This window comes from Abramis brama (assembly GCF_963993115.1).
Source record: "Abramis brama genome assembly, chromosome: 18".
In the NCBI taxonomy this organism is placed as follows: Eukaryota; Metazoa; Chordata; class Actinopteri; order Cypriniformes; family Leuciscidae; genus Abramis; species Abramis brama.
In genome coordinates this window covers 17,512,264-17,531,126 of record NC_139980.1, presented here as the reverse complement: position 1 = coordinate 17,531,126, position 18,863 = coordinate 17,512,264, and the positions used below count along the sequence as shown (strand labels likewise).

Here is an 18,863-nt window from a genome sequence, read left to right as displayed (position 1 = left end):
TCAAATCTGTGGTTTATTTATAAAGATTTATGAAAATTGTATCCAGGTTGTGAGATCCAGACGATCAGCGGACGCTCGCCGCTCATGTACCCCGCCTGGAACAGCCTTTCCTCGGCTAGTCGTTCTGACGTTTGCCGCTGACTCTGGCGTCTCTGTAGTGGTTAAACATAAGATATAATTCGTCTTGTGTATATCTAACGGGCAATTGTTGGTCTCGTGAATCTATAATTTGTTCCCTGGCCAATCGTTTTGGCTGAGGGGAAGTTTCATAACTTTATAAGCTATTTAACTTTACGGTTGTATGGTTAGACTAGAGCGCTGACTTTGTATGTTTGACTGAATTGTTTGCTTTATTTGTATAGCTTCTTGTACCATTTACTTATACTTTTATAATAGCTAATATTGATAACACTGAAATTTAACAAAAAGAGACTGGACTGAGTTTTGTCATTTTAAATTTTAATACAACGAAGATGATCTGTAATGTTGTTTGCTGCAACATCTGTTGTTTAGTACAAATGCACATATTGCCTGGACCATATTAAAATGTTTCATATTTTTATATTATATTTAAACGAAAAGAGGCAGGTTTGTGTTTTATATTTCGTTTTGTTATAAATAGGCAAACGTTATATGCAGTGAATATAATCAATACGCGTTGCCTGAACCACATTTGTGTGGCTATAATGTTTAAGATTTCTTTATATGAAAATGAAAAGAGTTAGTATGGTGTTTTATAACATATTTCGTTGCCTAAAATATACATACAGAGATAACCGGAGTAGCAGAGCAAGCTGAGTGACACTCGCTGTTCTGTACTTGGAATAACCGGACTCGCGTCCTTTACCCATGGATTGGCCAGAAGGTGGGCGGGGTTAGGATTTACCAAGATTTTCCAAGATGGCGCCGCCCATACCCCCCATAAACGGCTTCAAAATCGTTCTTCAGAAAGTCTATGGGTGATGTCACAGACGCTTTGTCCATATTTTTTACAGTCTATGGTTCTGCTCTGTCGTTAATGGCCCAAACACTCCAATCATGTGCCGATCACACACTGGAAAAGCAAAGTCGCTCAAATAACGTGAAATTTCTCAGTAGTAGACTTCTGTTTGCTGAGCTGGTATAGCAATGCTGGGCAACAATGGTAAAATGACCTGCTCTGATCACATGCTCTGGTAATAATAGCTTTGTAGGACTATATTTTATTTTGATAATTAGTAAAAAATAAAATAAAAATCTGTTAAATTGATTATGTTGAATGATTATTGAAAAAGAATAATATATTGATATATTGATGTATAACATAGGGCTATTTTCTGTGATTCAAGTTTAAATATTGATGATTACAAGCTTGGGGGAAATGCAATTAATTGCAATTAATTGCAGCAAATTGTGCAATTAATTAGTTAATTTTTTTAATTGATTCCCAGTCCTAGTTATGACGTAATGAAGCCTCGTTTACTGAAATCACGTGACTCTGGCAGTTTGATACAAGCTCCGAACCATTGATTCGGAACAAAAGATTTGTAAAGGTTTTGAAGCTTCATGAAGCAGTGTTTTGAAATTGCCATCACTACCAATCAGGACTGGACTAGTTGCACACGTGCTTCAGATGCAGTTACGCTGAAGGCGTTCCCCAAAGTGTCATCATTTGACGCAGCAACTCGTTCCCTTCTAAGGGAACAAGGGCTACAGTCGTAACCCGAGACGTTTATCATCATCATTGTTTTTCATATGAAAGTAATATGCAATTAATTTATGCAAGTAAAATTAATGTATTTTGTTTGAAAACATTTAATTTCATATTGATGATGCTTTGTTATGGATTTTATATATATATACAGTATACTGTATATGTAAAACAAATCTGAAATATGCAGGGAAAGAAATGCTACATGAACATTTGATATGAAGGCTTTCATACAATGCAACTGTCACATGAACTCAGTATCTTGTCACTGCAGAGGCAGTGGTTGAAATTAGTTGCCTGGAGCTCAATACCATTCAGAGAGCTGCATTAAGTCTTAATGATTCCCATGCTTTCTGTAGCCTCTGCTCTGAGCGAAAAAAAACAAAACAAAACTGCTAAGAGCCCACGGGCTCACAATAGTGAATAGGCACTCTGGACAGAAGCACCTAATACAAAATAAGATAACAAACCCAAACAAATGCATACCCACTTAAACCGCATATTTATAGATGTCCATGGCTTCTTTATTCAGTCTACTTACTCATGAACTCACATGCACCAATAACAAACTATTCCTGTCCTGCCCTGATATTCTGAATCTCAACTTTCGCTACTTTTTTTTTTCTTCTCTACTCTAACGTTCTCCAACCTAAACATTCTAATCACATGCCAATTTTTTAATTGAAAGAATTTAATTTCATATTTAGAAATTGAAAGATGTAACAGACAGAAGTGCTAAGCTTTTTATATATATATATATATATATATATATATTTATATATATATATATATGAAGAGTTCAGATGCAAAAGCCTCTAAGTGCCATCTGAAATTTTCTGATAGAATGATCATTTTTATCAAGCTCATATCTTTAAGCTCAGTAATTTCACTTAAGTGACAACTAATAGGTCATTTTCATTGCAATTTAACTGAAATTACTGAACTTCAATATACGAGCTTGCTAAAAATGATCATTCTAGAAGAAAATTTCAGATGGCACTTAGAGGCTTTTGCATCTGAACTCTTCATATATATATATATATATATATATATATATATATATATATATATATATATATATATATATATATATATATATATAAATATATATATATATATATATATATAATATCATTTTTATAATGTCAAAATAAAGTATCTACCTGTAAACACTTATCTCCATCATACAGGTAAAATTAATTTCAAGTCTAAAAAAATTTATCATGCATGTTGGTGAATGTATAAAACCAATGTATAAATTAAGATGGTTCGGGGTAAGTTGTGTAACTAACTGATAGTAAATTGTGCCTCCTAATGCAAACAAACAAATAAATAAGCACACTTCTTAAATTACAAATACCATTACAATATGTTAATATCCAAATAATCAGCATACAATCTGTTTATTGTAAAAAAAAAAAAAAAAAAAAAAAAAAAAAAAATTACATTTACATTTATTCAGTTAAAAGTATGAGCAGGGTTAAATAGCTGTGGAACAAACAATATTCAGTTAGTTTTTTTTTAATGATAAATAAACTGTTATTGTGTATATGTAAACCACTTTCAGTTTATAAGAACTACAACAGATGTTACCTGTCTCATGTATGTATTAATGTATTACAAATATGCTTCATATTAAGTTTAGTTTATGTTAAAACTGTGTAATCCAAATGGATGGAAATTTTATAGGCAATTCAAATACATAAATCTTCAATTTAGGTCTAAATATTTTGTGCCAATATATGTTTCAGGACCAAATTTTCATGGAGAAATCATTTTTCTATGGATAGATGTGTGTGCATGCTTTCTTTTCGATCTCATCATCATTCGTCATTGTTCAGTGCCTGAAGGACAACTAAGTAGTAAAATTTGGCACAGCTTACCCCACTCTCCCTTAATTTATTACAATATTATTATAATGTCAATGGATTGTTGTCAGTATGATGAAGCCTCATTCCTTCAGACAGGTGTTATCGCTGTGCCAAAGACAATGCGCTCCTGTACAGCAGGGCTCAAAGCTATTTTTTCCCTCGTTCTATTTTATGTCACATTTTTTAGACAAAATCCTCTTTTCTGTTCACAGCCGCAACTCTTTGTTCTTGTTTCCAGTCTTAGAAAACCTCCTTCAGCAACTTCTTTATGAACTTCTGGTTTATTATGGTTGAGGTACAGTTCACTGGCACTTTGGCCTTCAAGGCACCCACAAATTAAAGAACGCCAGAGAGAATAACATATCCTCGGCTATAGCAGGAGACTAGGGTCCAGGAAAAGTTTTGACTTTATAAATATCCAGAGCCATAGGAGATTGGCAGCTTTTCACATAGTTTTGGATTCACTCAATATGGTAATATATCTTCTGCTGTGCTTTTGCCTGCCAGTCACAATCAAGTTACATTCCAAATTGCACCTCTTCAACTTCTGGCAGTGTGTGATTTGATTAAGAGCGGCAATCCATCACTACCAATGACTGATTGCCAAAGTGGTTTATTCTTGCAAATACGCATTCAAACTTTGAATGAAAGTTCAGAATGATGAAGTGTCTCACTGGATGTGGCCGGAAAGGACGTTTCCCTTAAGCTTATGATAGGATACATCCATGGATATCTTCCACCAAGGGCATGACATTTGCATTTGCTGTCAGTCAAACTATATGAATTGTATAAAGATTTCCTGACCAAAAGTTCTGCTACTGATTGTGAAAATCATTTGTGTTTAGGTGATTTTCAGTGACATTTGAGGCACAATTCCTTTTTTTTTTTTTTTTTTTAAAAAAAGAAAAAAATAATAATTTTCTAACATAAAAAATAATCTAGCATGAGTAGCTAGTTTTGAACACATTAAATGTCTGTAACCAACCCTTAAAATTATAATTTTGGACTGACACACCTCAGATATCTTAGCCTTTTTGATTGTATCCAATTTTTACATATTATTTTTAATTGATAATTGATCATTTTTAATTGACTTGATGATTCAATGTAATTTCAGTTATGATATTATATTTTCAAATTTTCACACAACTTTGTTACAGGAATTTTCTTGTTTATTTTATTTATTAAATTGAATAATAATAAATAATAATAATAAAAAACTTGAATGACTGCAAAAGACCTGCAGCAAGACTGGGTGGCAACAGGCACTGAGGTTTCAGCTTGCACAGTAAGGTGCGTGGTAAATGCATGCCAGAACTCCAAGACTACACCACTACTGACCAAAAAAGCACAATAAAATAGCTCAAAATCATATAAATAAGCCACAGATGTTTTGGGATTCTATTCTATGGAGCGATGAAACAAAACTGGAACTTTTCGTCTCTATGGATCAGCAGTATGTCTGGAGGAAGAAGAATGAAGTATATGCTGAAAAGATCACTCTGTCTACAGTTAAGCATGGTGGGGCTCGGTGATTCTCTGGGGCTACTTTGTATCCTCTGGCATTGGAAACCTGCAGCGTCTGGAAGGCTAGATGGATTCATTGAAGTATCAGAAACTCCAGGAAAAAACTTCATGAGGAAGCTGAAGCTTGGGCATCATTGGACCTTCCAACAGGACAATGATCCCAAGCTTTCCTCAAATTCCACCAAGGCTTGGTTGCAGAAGAATCCAGGAAGTTTCTACAGTGGCCATCACAGTCACCTGACTTGAACACCATAGAAAATATTTGGTGGGATTTGAAGAAGGCAGTTGCAGCACACAAAACCAAGAATATTACTGAACTGGAGGCCATTGGTCATGAAGAATGGGCTCAGATTCCCCAGAAACGCTGCCAGAAGCTGGTGTCTGGTTATACATCTCATTTGCAGCACGTCATAAAAACAAAAGTACTAAAGATGCTTGCCATGAAGGGGTTGAATAATTTTGAGACTGCAAAAGTCATTAAAAGTTGCATCTTCAGTTGAATTTGGGGAAACCACTAGACACATTTGTTGTGTTGAGCTATTTCAGTTACTTTTGTTTGATTTGTTCATTGCAAACAGCTGAAAGTCTGTAAATTTTGCCACTAAACTTGATCAGCAAAGGGGGTTGAATAATTTCGATTACAACTGTATATTGTCAGTGTTATGTTATGTTTTCCTGTGTTTTGTGCATGTTTCCTTTGTTCCAGTTTTCCTGCCTGTTTGATTCCCGTATTTGTGTCCTTAGTTACTGAAAGTTGCACCTATTCTGAGTTACAATGACGATCTCCCTGTGTATTTAGAAAGCCTTTGTTTCAGTTGCTCTTTGTCTGTTCTCGTCATTAGTTACATTGGTGTTGTTCTGGGCTGCGTTTCCCGATAACGTTGTCTCTTAGCGTGCTACGAAGACTCTTAAGGTATAACTTAACTAAAGGTATACCATTTCTAGGCGTGTTCCCCGAACCATACCTTAGGAAGCTGCTTAAGATATCCCTTCTTACGTGCGACGTTACCCGGTACTGTCTGTGGCGATGGTGCTGAATTGGTTGATATCGATGGCTCGAGAATCAATTATTCTCTCGTGCAGGGGCTGTTTCACTGCATTATGTGAGAAAGCGGTGTTCTTTATAAAAGAAGCACTTCAGAAATAGTTGAAATTGCATTTATTTGGACTCATGGGATATTACAAAAAATAATCCAAACTATACTAGCCTATAATAGCCTAGCCTACACATTTTAAAATTGTATCATATATTGCTGCCATAACCATTTAAAATTTTTACGTGCTTTCTTCTCTTTCCCATTTTTGTTCGCTGAGGTGGAGCTGCGATGAAATATTGTTCTTGTAAATACTTTCCAGCATTTCAGTAATAAAAATGTACATCTCACGTACGGTGTTCGGCAGTGATCAAAAAGGATTTAAACAGTAAATTTTGAATCTCTTCTTGTAAACTCAGAGATGTGGATTCAGGCGGCAGTTAAATTACCACACGACCTGTTTGTCAAAAAACAGTAGGCCTAGGTATTAATTTGGCCAGGGATTTTTACACAGGTTGGGTGAGAAAAAACACTGACATTATGGATTTGGATGGCAATAAAATCACAGACTTACCCCTGTAAATGTTTAAAATACATGAGCCCATGAGAAACAATTAGCGTCTGAATAGGACTTAACTGACAGTAGCCTATGTTTTCACTGGCCTTTAAAAGCGCTCCGCAGACGGCGCCGTCTTTTAGAACAACTATTCGCTGTATCGCTGCCAGCAAATCGTTTGAGCAAACTCCCCACCACAATCATTCCCTTTAAATAGACTATTAATCCTTTAATGGTTTGCCAGATGATGTACCTTTGGATAATATAATTAAAATCTAACAACAATCAGTGTAATGACACTTTTATTCTTTGCATGAAAACACTTGAATTCGCCTAATTAAACACTGTCTGGGTGTATTAAAACTTCAGAATTATATTCGTATAGAGTGGTCCAGACCAACCTTCCGAACGCATGACTTACAGGAGGTATACTTACCTAAGAACGTTTCGGGAAACACGTATTAACGATGAGGTATTGCTTAAAGTGTAACTTAAGAACGACGAAGGTTTCGGGAAACGCAGCCCTTATCCGTGTTTTTTAAGTGTACTTTGAGTTTATGAGAATTAAATAATTCAGAAGTTGTTTTCCGTTTTTGCAACACCCCAGCATGATATATTTAGTTCATGATAATTTTGCAACCCCAAATTTGTCTATTTAAATTTTAATGTTTATTAGCAGAAAATAAAATCAAAGTTTAAACTAAATGTAGACGTGTATGTAGCATGATTAGTGAGAGTTCAGTAAGCGTAAGGTTGTATGGTTCAGAAGAAATTTGTGTGTATTGATTTAACATTTTAATTCTGTTTCAAGACAGAGCTTGCTGTTTTTCCTACTCTATTACTCTTCTGTCTCAGCCTATAAATGATACAGAAGGACGGAGTGTAATTTAGCCTTAGTCTACTGTAGTGGCATATGCTAAAAGCTGTTTTACATTATGTGGCAAGACACAAAACAGTCCTCATCTATCCAAGCCAATGGTCGTGCTCTCAAACCAAAGCTTTTCTTTCACAGAATAACAATTACTCTTCATCCTCCAGAGAGAGGGCTGCAAAAATGGAAAAGAGTTGGAGCAATTTGCAGAGGGTTTGGACTGATCTCATCTTCAGCCACTTCTGGAAGGAAAAGGAAGCTTTTAAATTATGTAAATGCTATGAAACTTAAGAGAACATTGGCTAGAAATGAGAGTTAAAGAGAACAGCCCAGCGATATAAAGAGAAATGCGATATGAATATATTCCAAGTAATAGGCTAATACTCATATCCACTGTAATAATCCACTAACTCAAAAAAGGGAAACAAGGGAAACAAGAATCTAGTTGTTGAAGGCAGAATGAAGTGTGACCACTTGACTTTCTATCAATTTAAGCAGTTAAACTAGGAAATTAAAGGAGACCAAGAACAGAAAAAAGAACCCCAGTCCTTCAGCTCTGCCAAGATAACATGCATTGATGTTGACTAATGAGTTTCTGCATGTTAGAAATGAAATCTTTTCAGAGTCTGATAGCCCTCATGCCATGAAGAGATAAAGGCCTTTGCCACAAGTGGCTGTTACACACTGCATGCAGATATGCAATGAGAAAAGCAGAGATAAAGGTGAAAGACAGAATTATCAAACAAGTCTACTTTTCTAAGGTTTGAACACAAAATATGATTCATAATTCTCATTGTGGGATATCTGTGGAAATTTAAATGCAGATCGTTTTTTCTTTTTATATAAATCACTGAACATCACTTTATTTATTTTTATTTATTTTTCAAATTAACCAAAGTAATTATTCCTTTGAATAGAAAGTAAATAGTAATAATAGAAGATTGGATTTTATACATTATATTGAGGGCAGACTAAGACATAGCCACATGAAAATGTGAAAATTTTAGTTTTAGTTTAATTTAATTTATTATTAAGTGTAAACATTATTAAAATTATTAGAGCTTTATGTTTCTTCTTGTTTTATGAGCTTATACATATAACAGCACTCTATTTTTCAGAGTATAAAAGGGCTTTTATACATGAAAATATTAAACTGGGTGTCCATTGCATCAAATAAGTAGACCATGCCAATTTTTTTAAAAAAAAGAACAAAAAAAAAAAAAAAGAGTGGGGTGGTGGTGAATCTTATAGCATTACCAATATGTGTTGGTAATATTTTAACCTTTTGACCTCACATAAAATGTTGTGCCTCCAGCACACATCAGTTAAATACATTAGGTTTCTCCATCTGAGATTGAATCACATGCATTCATAAATGTGACGGCTTACATAACAGTATCACCACATGTCGGAGAACTGCTCACAAAATACAAGAGAGGCAGATGGGAGGAAAAACACCTTATGTGAACCATTAGCTTGTGCCTCTGAGAGAAGGAATCCTTTGGCTAGAGCAAATTAATCAGTGTGCAATGAACTCCACAGCATTATCTACAGTGAAGTGCCATTTCCATTCACAGCAGCGCTGAACAAGCTTCCGGCCCCCCTCCCGCTGCCTTATCGTCCTTATGGGCCCACATTTACCCATCCAGGCATCACTGTCCTCAGAAAACAGGGAGACGCGGGGAATGACACTTGGGTCTCAGAGGAGGAGATTTGAGATTGGTGATGTGGCATTTGTTCAGCTGGCTGAAACGGACGAGAACTCCCTCATTAGTAGTTTGCAAATTTGTCTTGGCTCACAATTTTAGTGTCACAGACACTAAAATTTGTTAAATAACCTGAATTAGCCTTGATTAAAAGATTATCACTTCCAGCATTGTGCAGTATCTTCACCTCAAACACTCAATTTACATTTCTCAGTGGTGAGGTGGCAGATTCTTTGTTTATAAAAGTATGTAGCTTTTCAGTAGCAAAGCTTTTTTATTGATTAAGTAGCAGGGTAGCACTGACACAAGCTATTTGTTTTGTTTTCGCTAAAAATATACAACATACCATATGAATATATATTCTGTCAGCTTCTTAGAATCACAACTATAGCGAAGCCCGAATCATGAATGAATCAATATTGTAAGTCAGCTCTATTTAAAGAATTGATTAACAAATCGGTCTGAATCTTTCAGTTAGCTCAGTCACACACTGAATCAATTGGAGTGCTTTCTCACTCCATAAAACACAGACATGAAATTTTATTAGGTTCAACACCAGCAGCTTGTGAACAGCTCTGTAATGCAGGTGAAGACATGTTAAAACAGTGTGCAAAAACAGTAGTAGTACCAAAAAAGTGTCATGGCATTTCCATGGCTTCGACATGGTATTCTTTAAAGTACCTTGGAGTACCATGCAAATATCATGGTACATGAATGGGGGTGGCACAGTGGCTAAGTGGGTAGCACACAGCGAGAAGGTCCCCAGTTCAAACCCCGGATGAGAGTTTCTCTGTGGAGTTTGCATTTTCTCCCTGTGTCAGCATGATTTTACTCCATGCTCTGGTTTCCCCCACAGTTGCAGGTTAGGTGGATTGGATATGTGTGTGAATGTGAATATGTGAATGTGTCAGGAAGGGCATCCGAAGTAAAACCTATACCAAATCAAATGTGTGTGTGAAGCGGACCCTGCAAATTAGTGGGAAGATGGATGGATGGATCATGGTACATGAATATGGTAATAATTTAGTACCAAGAAATAGCTAAGGTATACCTAAAGCAGAATCCTGCACGCGGGCGACGGGTGAACCGCTAATATTTGATGTAACAGGTGAAATATTAACGTGGTCATTTGTGGTGCGGGTGCGGTTCAGGAATCAATAGGCACAGGCAGACTGCGGGTCCAATAGCCAAGACTATTTCGACTCAATTCGGTACCTACTGATAGTCCTGTGCTTACTTGTGTTCACGCTCTTCAGTCTTACAAATGTCTAAATAACATTTCTAATTGCAACGCGATTTGCAGCACTGAGCACAGCGTTTCCACGTGATTGATAGATTCAGTCATTAAGGGAGTGTTCTTTGTTAGCTTTCTGAATATAATCTATTCGCAATTTGAATAAAAGTTGTATCTTTCATGCTGCTGAGATTATCAACGGCCATGTATACACTGCAGTTTCTGGAGAGACAATCGGCTAAAATATTCCCGATATTATATGAGAGTAAAGGCTCATATTGTAACATGTATGCTGTGTCCAGTGTTCCCTGTGACCTAGTTTCGCTGTCTGGTTAATTAGTCATTATTTTCACCTGTTGTTTCATCAATTATCCCATTAGTTCCATTTGTTTGCTTTATGTATTTATACCCTGGGTTCTGCCTTATTCTCCGTTTGTTCTCGTCAATGTTAAGTTGTGTTTATATTAGTTTCCTGTTTGATCTCCAGAGCGTTGTTATTACATTGTCAGACATTTATACTTAATCACCTTCGTCTTCATGCGTGTATGCAACCAACTCGTGACAGAAGAACAAACCAAACCGAAAATAGACGACTGTCCAGCTTTTATGCCTCAAGCAGGAGCAGCAATCCCTCGAGACCCACACCAGAGGATTTCTAGATCTGGCATGCCTCACCAACTTCCTGGACGATCGCTGTGCATCTTCTTCCATGTAAGCCTGAACACAGAAACGAAGGCACACCTGCCCGGTGTGGGTCCTTTGGGGAATTTGCCATCTGCCATCACCCAGCTGTAAGGTAGATGAACCTGAGCCCATCGCAGACGGAGGAATTCAGCCTGCTGCAAGGAATGAGCCGGAGCCGATGAAAAAGGCTGAGCTTAACATTGCCTCAGAGCCAGAGCCTCGACAATCGTCTGACCAGGTGTGTGAGCCGGCAACACTGTGCACCGCTGTAGGAGTCCTCGTTGATTATGAGGGAATGGAGTGGAGCCCCACACACACTCCCGCCACAAAAGGTGGAATGTGTCTGGATTATTTATTTTGTTGTTTTAATGAGGACTGTGTTGAAGAGGGTGATTCCATACCCCTGCTGATCCTACCCAGCCCTGAATCTCCAGTCTACCCGCTGGTTCTGTCCAGTCGTAGTTCTCCTGTGTCTCCAATGGTTCCATACAGCAATTATTCTCCAGTACTTCCAGTATGCCCTCCCTCTCCTCCTCTTCAGATCTCTGTCAGTAACTCTACCCAGTCACTGCGGTCTCTGTCAGTCCCTCTGTTCCTTCTCCACCATCCCTCTGTGGTGTGGATCCATCTCGGGCCAGCCGTATAACAGCACCGTCTGGATCCCCTGGCTCAGCCTCCAGCCACTGATCCAGTCACTCCACTTCGCCCCGTCGTCCAGACTCCTCCGCCCTGGTTCCTTCATCATGTGGGGCATCATCTTGGCTGGACTCTGGATTTCCATCAGACTCCTGCTCCTGGCTTCCCCCTGGCTCCTTCCACCCTCCACTCCCCCATGGAGTGACTAGATTGCCCTGGACTGTGTTGGTTTTTCCTGGATTTTCCACACCCTCCTCCAGACCCCTCTCCCTGCCTCCTCAATTACACTATTTACGGCATGAGGACACGCCGAGGGGTGTACTGTAACGTGTATGCTGTGTCCAGTGTTCCCTGTGACCTAGTTTCGCTGTCTGGTTAATTAGACATTATTCCTGTCACTTCATCAATTATCTCATTAGTTCCCTTTGTTTGCTCTGTGTATTTATACCCTGTGTTCTCCCTCATTCTCTGTTCGTTTTCGTCAATGTTGTGTTTGTGTTAGTTTTCTATTTTAACTAGTTTTGTCATTAAAGACATTTATAACTAATCTCCTTCGTCTTCGTGCATGTACGCAACCAACTTGTGACACGTATTTGGCTATGTTCTTTTAATTTAGAGACATTTAAGCGTATAGCCTATTGTGTGTAATTATACACTTGTTCAAAATAGCCTGTATAGGCAGATTGTTCATATGTAGGCAAACGTTTTGTATTGTTTACATCAGTGGTTTTCAAACTGTGGGTCGCGACCCACTTGTGGGTCACACAGTGAGAAAAGGTGGGTCGCACAAAGGAACTTAGCTGCAGCTAAATTTACGTTACGATAAGTGAAACAAAACCAGTCCGATTAATGACCAAACAACTCTTAAGTGAGTTTTAGCCCCCGCCAAAGTGATTTTTTGTCCCGCCAAAGTCTTATTTGATCGGTGAGTAATGTAGATAAACTGCTGCGCTTGTGACAGAGCCACAGTGCATGTTTAACTGAAAGAACGAGCAGAGAGAGAGAGAGCCCCGGTCGCGCGGGCGCGCGCGCTCTCTCTCTCTTCGGAGCCAGGCGAAAGTGTAAACAAGACTTCACCGTCTCCAAACTAAGCGCTGTCTTGCTCTCTCTCAAAATAAATCGACACGTGGTAAAAGGTCGGAAGACCAAAGTTTCATGTGGAGCATTCGGAGATTTTTTTTTCCTTAATTAACTCTGGGTGTGAATTGTGCTAAATAAGTTGCCTTATCTTCTCTGAAAAGCATCCCAGACATTCAGCTGACATAAAACAACACTTTAATTAAACGAAAAAAACTATCCAGTGATGAAATGTTTTCTGTGTTGACACAAATCTTGGATGTCCATGTCCTTCTGCTGGGATAATCACACAACGCACACACGTCCAATTCGCGAACTAATGACTCCTTTGAACGATTCATTTTAATGAATGGTTAAAACAACTGATCTTTCCAACAGTGAACTCAGGAGACGTCTGAATAGCACTTTACAATAAGGTTCTATTTATTACATAAATTACATAAAAAGTACAGTTTGCTTACTCAAGCTTAAGCTTTCAAATAAATAAAACCCCTTGTTTTTTTTTTTGAAAAGTATATGACAAAATTTTTCCACACAGTGTGATCAAGAATCGATAAGAGAATCGTTAAAGAATCGGATCGATAATCAGAATCGTCAGTGACATTATTATTATTGATAAAAATATCATTTCCCATCCCTATGTGAAGATGGTAAAATTATAATCAAACATTAAAGAACATACATGTTTTTTAAAGTTTTTTTAAGAGTTAAAAGTTTAAAATATTTTGCTAGGTCTTGTCACTGTCAGTCTTTTTACATCAGTGCAAAACTAGGGTACGCAGAATAAGACCACTATTCATCAGCATGCATTGATTAATCCCATGGCATGTAGCAAAAAAATAAAATAAAAATGTGTGACCAAATCATGCTGGTGCGACCAACTGAGAAATTTGGTAGCACCAGTGCAAGTGGGTCTTGAGATTGATTATACTTGTCTAGGTGGGTCCTAGAATGAAAAAGTTTGGGAACCCCTGGTTTACATGACAGATGCACGTTCTCATCATCTTTTTTTTTTTCCTTGTTGGGCTGCTTGTATATTTTTCTTAAATGCATAAACTGAATGCATAATGGTGGTTTGATTGCTTGTGACATGATAAAGTAAATCATTTGTCTACATGTAGTAGATTTAAAGTGGGTGCAGTTTGGGTCACGGTCTTTGCGAATTTGGTTGGGTATGGGATTTAAATTAGTGCTGCTGTTGGATAACAGGATGGGTGTTCTCTTAACTACTGCGGGTGTGGGTTTACCAAACAGGACCCTTGCAGGAATCTGGCCTAAGGTATACCAATACTACGGTATACCATCACTGTATCATAGCTACTGCCACAAAATGATACTAAGGGACTTTTTAAGACGACCAAAACATCTATTTTATGCTTTTGCGAATTTGTATGATCTCATTTTTACATTTTTGGTACAACCTGCTGATGCCCCAGGCCCCACTGAAGGTTAGTTTAAGGGTGGATCGTCATGCTTTTTTTCTCATAAAAAGTAAATGTTCACCAATTCGGCAAAATGTAAAATAGTCAATTTTAATAAATTGCTAGCTTGAATTATAATGCTGCTAGCATGTTTTAGCACATTGCTGGCATGATTTAGCATGTTGCTAAGGTGAATAATTTAATAATTACAGCATGTACTGTATACTATGCCTATGGTCAAAATCTAAAACAGTTTTAATTAAAACAGTGACCTTTTTGTTGTTGTTGCATTTACTAGGTAGCCAAACTTAGCATAACTGTTGTTTTCACAGTTATGCCAAGTTTGTCTACCTAGTAAATACAACAACAAAAAGGTCACTGTTTTAATTCAAACTGTTTTAGATTTTGACTATATGTATATATCTAAGTAAAATTTACCTGAGGGTCTACCGATAATAAATGTGTAAATGCATTTTATTTATTTTTTTAAAGAGAAATAACTCAAAAAGGTGAACCCAATTTACATAAATAATAGGCGATAAGACTGATGATATACTGAGCATTACCACTAATACACAAAGACAGAAAAAATATACGTTAATTTGAATTTCGAATGCAAATGCAGTATGATTAACTAAATGACTACATTTAACAAAAGGTACCAAGGGCCAGGTGAAAAAGCATGTGTCATCACTGTAGACTAGAGTATTACTAGTACAGAGTTGTCCCAAAGGAGAACTGCCCACAAACGTGTAACATGCATTAGGGATTCAGTGACTGTCAGAGAGTCTACAGACAGACCCAAGGCTAAACCTCGGCAAAGCATTCACAAAAATAAGACATAGTATTATGAATCAAAAAGCAGCCATGGGCCAATGGGGAAATAAAGGAAGCCGATATGCATGTAGTGAGGTTCAAAGGCTGATGAAAAGGTGCACAGGCGAAATGAGGATATTTTTTTCATTTGCTGGAAACAAGGGATGCAGATGACAGGGAAACCATTCAATGTGGACTGTAGAAAATAGCACAAACGAGCACTTGGAGTGTGTTGAGACTAATAATGTTTTTGAAGGCAGATGGTGTATTTATGGCATTTCCAGATGGGACTAACTGGACTGTGATAACCAGCCAAACTTTTACTTGAAGTCACGAAGACTAAGAATTCTACTCATGGCATCTTCTACGCTGGTACTATGAATAAATTGTGTGACCCAAGCAACACACCAACACAAAAAAAGAAGTAATCGGAGGGCACATCTTATGAGTAAAACAGCATTTTATGTTAGTGATACCCAAGATTAATTACCCATCTAAAGGGCTCGACGTCTATGCCAAAGACTCACATAACCAAAAGTTATCAGACAATATAGAGCTAAAAGAATAAGCCACTTTCTCTTTAATATCTGTCTTTGATGAAGGCAGCAAAAGAGGTTCTGAAAAGCATAGAGGACAGATATTGAAAAGACTTCAAGTTCGTTACTATGGAAGTCAACAGTGCTTTTCCAAATTCCTAACTGTTAACACATAATTGATCAGATTTAGAACGCTCTACATAGTCAGCAACTTACAAAAATAGTGCTGCACACAGGAGACTCAACTTGCAATTGAGTTCATTTCACTAAGCGCAAATATGTTCTACTTTATACCTCAAAATCTTAGGTGAAAAAATGAAAGTGAACCATTTCTGAAAGCCTGTTTTGAACAGGAAAGAAATTAGTTTTCCCATGCATTATTAGTACAGTACTCTATGTATAAGTTGCATAACGTTTTGTAACATCACTGATATAGTTTAGCTTGTTCCCCCAAAAAATTAGCTCCACCGTTCTACACCATCTAAGCAAAATGAAGCGATTTAATTAAAGGCAGATATCCAACACTATCTGAGATAAATGAGGCAGGTTGGAGAATTAGTGGAAATCTCGTTAGCAATCAGGGCCATTGTGAGAAACCACGGCCATCTTTTATCACCTGTCAAAACACAAAGCCAAAGATTAATTTGCATCAAGGGCACAAATGTGGGATGAAACCAAACTGAAAAATCATTAAGCCTTGAACTGCCGAATATTCGGATTTGGCCCAACTCTAAAACTCTCCACTGAGAGTATTTATAGCATATAGAAGCTAAAGACCTCAAACCAATTTGTACAGTCACTTGGTCGGTTCTGAAATAGACCAGACTTGGCATTAGTCAAACCAAATCTTACCTATCAGACATGACTGTATGAGGGCCATGTCTATTCTTGGTGATAGCACTGTTCTGGCAGGCTAATTTTGAGCTAGCATGGCTCTAAGTTAGTCACAGCCATTAATATTAAAGCTTCTGCCTCTAGGCTGTCAAGAGAAATGACACTGAGAGAAGACACAACACTAATGGAGAGATCACTCTTTGATGCCCTGCAACCTATCTCTTTCTGGCCTTTGATCAAATTCATACTGCACAAACTACACCTAAAGTTATTTCCATAGCCCATCCAGTAAGAGGGAAAAGGATGTTTAGTTGCACTCCTGGCTGATGTTGCAATGATGTTCACTTCGCTTGGATACATCCTTTTAAATGACTCTGCCAGTGCAATTTTCTGATGTCGCTCCAAGCAAAACTCGTCTCGCTCGTTTGCCTACAAGAAAGTATTCATCCAAAACAAGCACTGTGTGTGATCACAGAGGATTGGCTTATAAAACAAATTTCTTTTTTTTTTTTAAACATCAAACTCCAGTAAAATGGCTGCCATGGGGGAGTTTTCTTTTAACAAACTTTCCTCTGCTGCAGTGTTTTAAAAGACTTTATACTTTTGCCTTTAGATATATATATTTTTTTTCTGCAAAGTTGCAAACACAAGGAAATGAACATGACTATAAAGCTTGAGTACTGCTGTTCTCTCCTATTAGCCTTTCACCAATAATTGCTTTACAGCTCATTACAAAACCTGCAGTTGTTCCTATCATTTCTTAATTTTATTGCTCTCTGAATCATGCACACTGCACTCACATTCTCATGGTCTAATAAATTGCATACATGTTTAGGACTTATTTAATTTCAATAATAGCTACTTGTTGCAAAATGAGTGGATGAAGCATTTATAATTTTATGATTACATTTACTGTATGCTTTTGGCTTTTATTTATTTTATATGTATATGTATATGTATAGTTATAATGTGTGTTTGTGTGTGTGTGTGTGTGTGTGTATATATATATATAAATATATATATATATATATACACACACACACACAAACACACACACACACACACACACACACATCTATCTATCTATCTATCTATCTATCTATCTATCTATCTATCTATCTATCTATCTATCGTCTGTCTGTCTTTTCTTATGTATTTATGTGTATCAGTAAGATCGCAATCACTGTTTACTAAATGGCAACTAGATAATTTGATTGTTATATATAAAACTAATGGTTTCTGATTGCAACAGTGACAATAAGTGCACCTGACTTTTTTTTAAAGTAAAATATTGTTGAAGTAATAGCTGTCACATGGATACAGGTTGAATTTTTAAAGTGCGTCAATAGGAAGAATGAGTATTTGGCTTGTCATGAACTCCACAAGTTGCAGAAATCAATGATCTTTGTTACCCAGCATGATTTGATAATGTTACAAAGAGCATCTTGAGCTTAATGTGAAAAAAAGAAAATGTGACCTTTTTGTGCAAAGCAGTTCAAACACTTATAAACACAATCTTATTATTAACAAGTACATAGTCATAACTTATCTTTGTTTTAAATTTCCTGGAAATCCTGAAACTTTCTGTTTACTACCGTGTAAAAAACGTATAAATCCCATTTTTAATGTTGTCTCAGAGTTTTGGACTCTACAGTATATACAGTACAAATCGAATTAGTTTTGCTGATATGATAAGCTGAAGTTTGTATTGAGTTCCACATAAACTTAGAGACGAAGCGTGAAATGTCTTACCTGCGCGGCCATAAATGACAGATCCATGATGATTTGCTTATCAGAAGAATAACTAAAGCTTCAGGAAGGTCAGGTAAGCTCGCTTTCTGTGTCGTCTCTGTAACCTATTTACTCCCAAATAACATCGTTGAGGTACAGCCTCCAGGTACATGAATCCTGAACATCTGATGTGCGTCTGCGATCATTTTAGAGACGGATCAACAGCGAGACGAGGATGAGACAGAGCAGAGGAGAAGAAACAAGAAGAGGGGGAGAGGGGGAGAGAGAGAGAGAGAGAGAGAGAGAGAGAGAGAGAGAGAGAGAGAGAGAGAGAGAGACCTTGTGTGACGCCAAACGAACGTCTCGAAAAGATTTTAGACAAAGCTTTTGTAGATGCGCCACATGTATGAGCTCGAAATATTTAGTAAGAAAAGCTCCTTCTAAGCCAATTATGTTCGATTTGTCGGCACCAAAAATATGACTATGATTTATTTCTACAGCCTTAAATGGTAGTCAACCAAGAACGTTATTTTACTTATGGATTTTCTAACAGTAAATAAATTAGCTAGTCAAATCTATTTAACGGAAAACATATTTTGATAGAGGTAAACGTATAAGCCTTTCTGTTCATAATGGTGT

The 18,863-nt window shown here is 37.1% G+C and overlaps 1 protein-coding gene across 1 annotated transcript in view; it reads right to left on the bottom strand.

The window, feature by feature from the left end:
- Positions 1–18,458, bottom strand: part of LOC311068733 (uncharacterized protein C14orf132) — a 28,043-nt gene extending 9,585 nt beyond the window's left edge. The window contains exon 1 of the mRNA XM_084091358.1: positions 18,246–18,458. Coding sequence (XP_083947484.1) covers positions 18,246–18,272 — 27 coding nt within the window. The 5' untranslated portion in view covers positions 18,273–18,458. The remainder of the gene's footprint in view (positions 1–18,245) is intronic.
- Between the last annotated feature and the right edge of the window lie 405 nt (positions 18,459–18,863).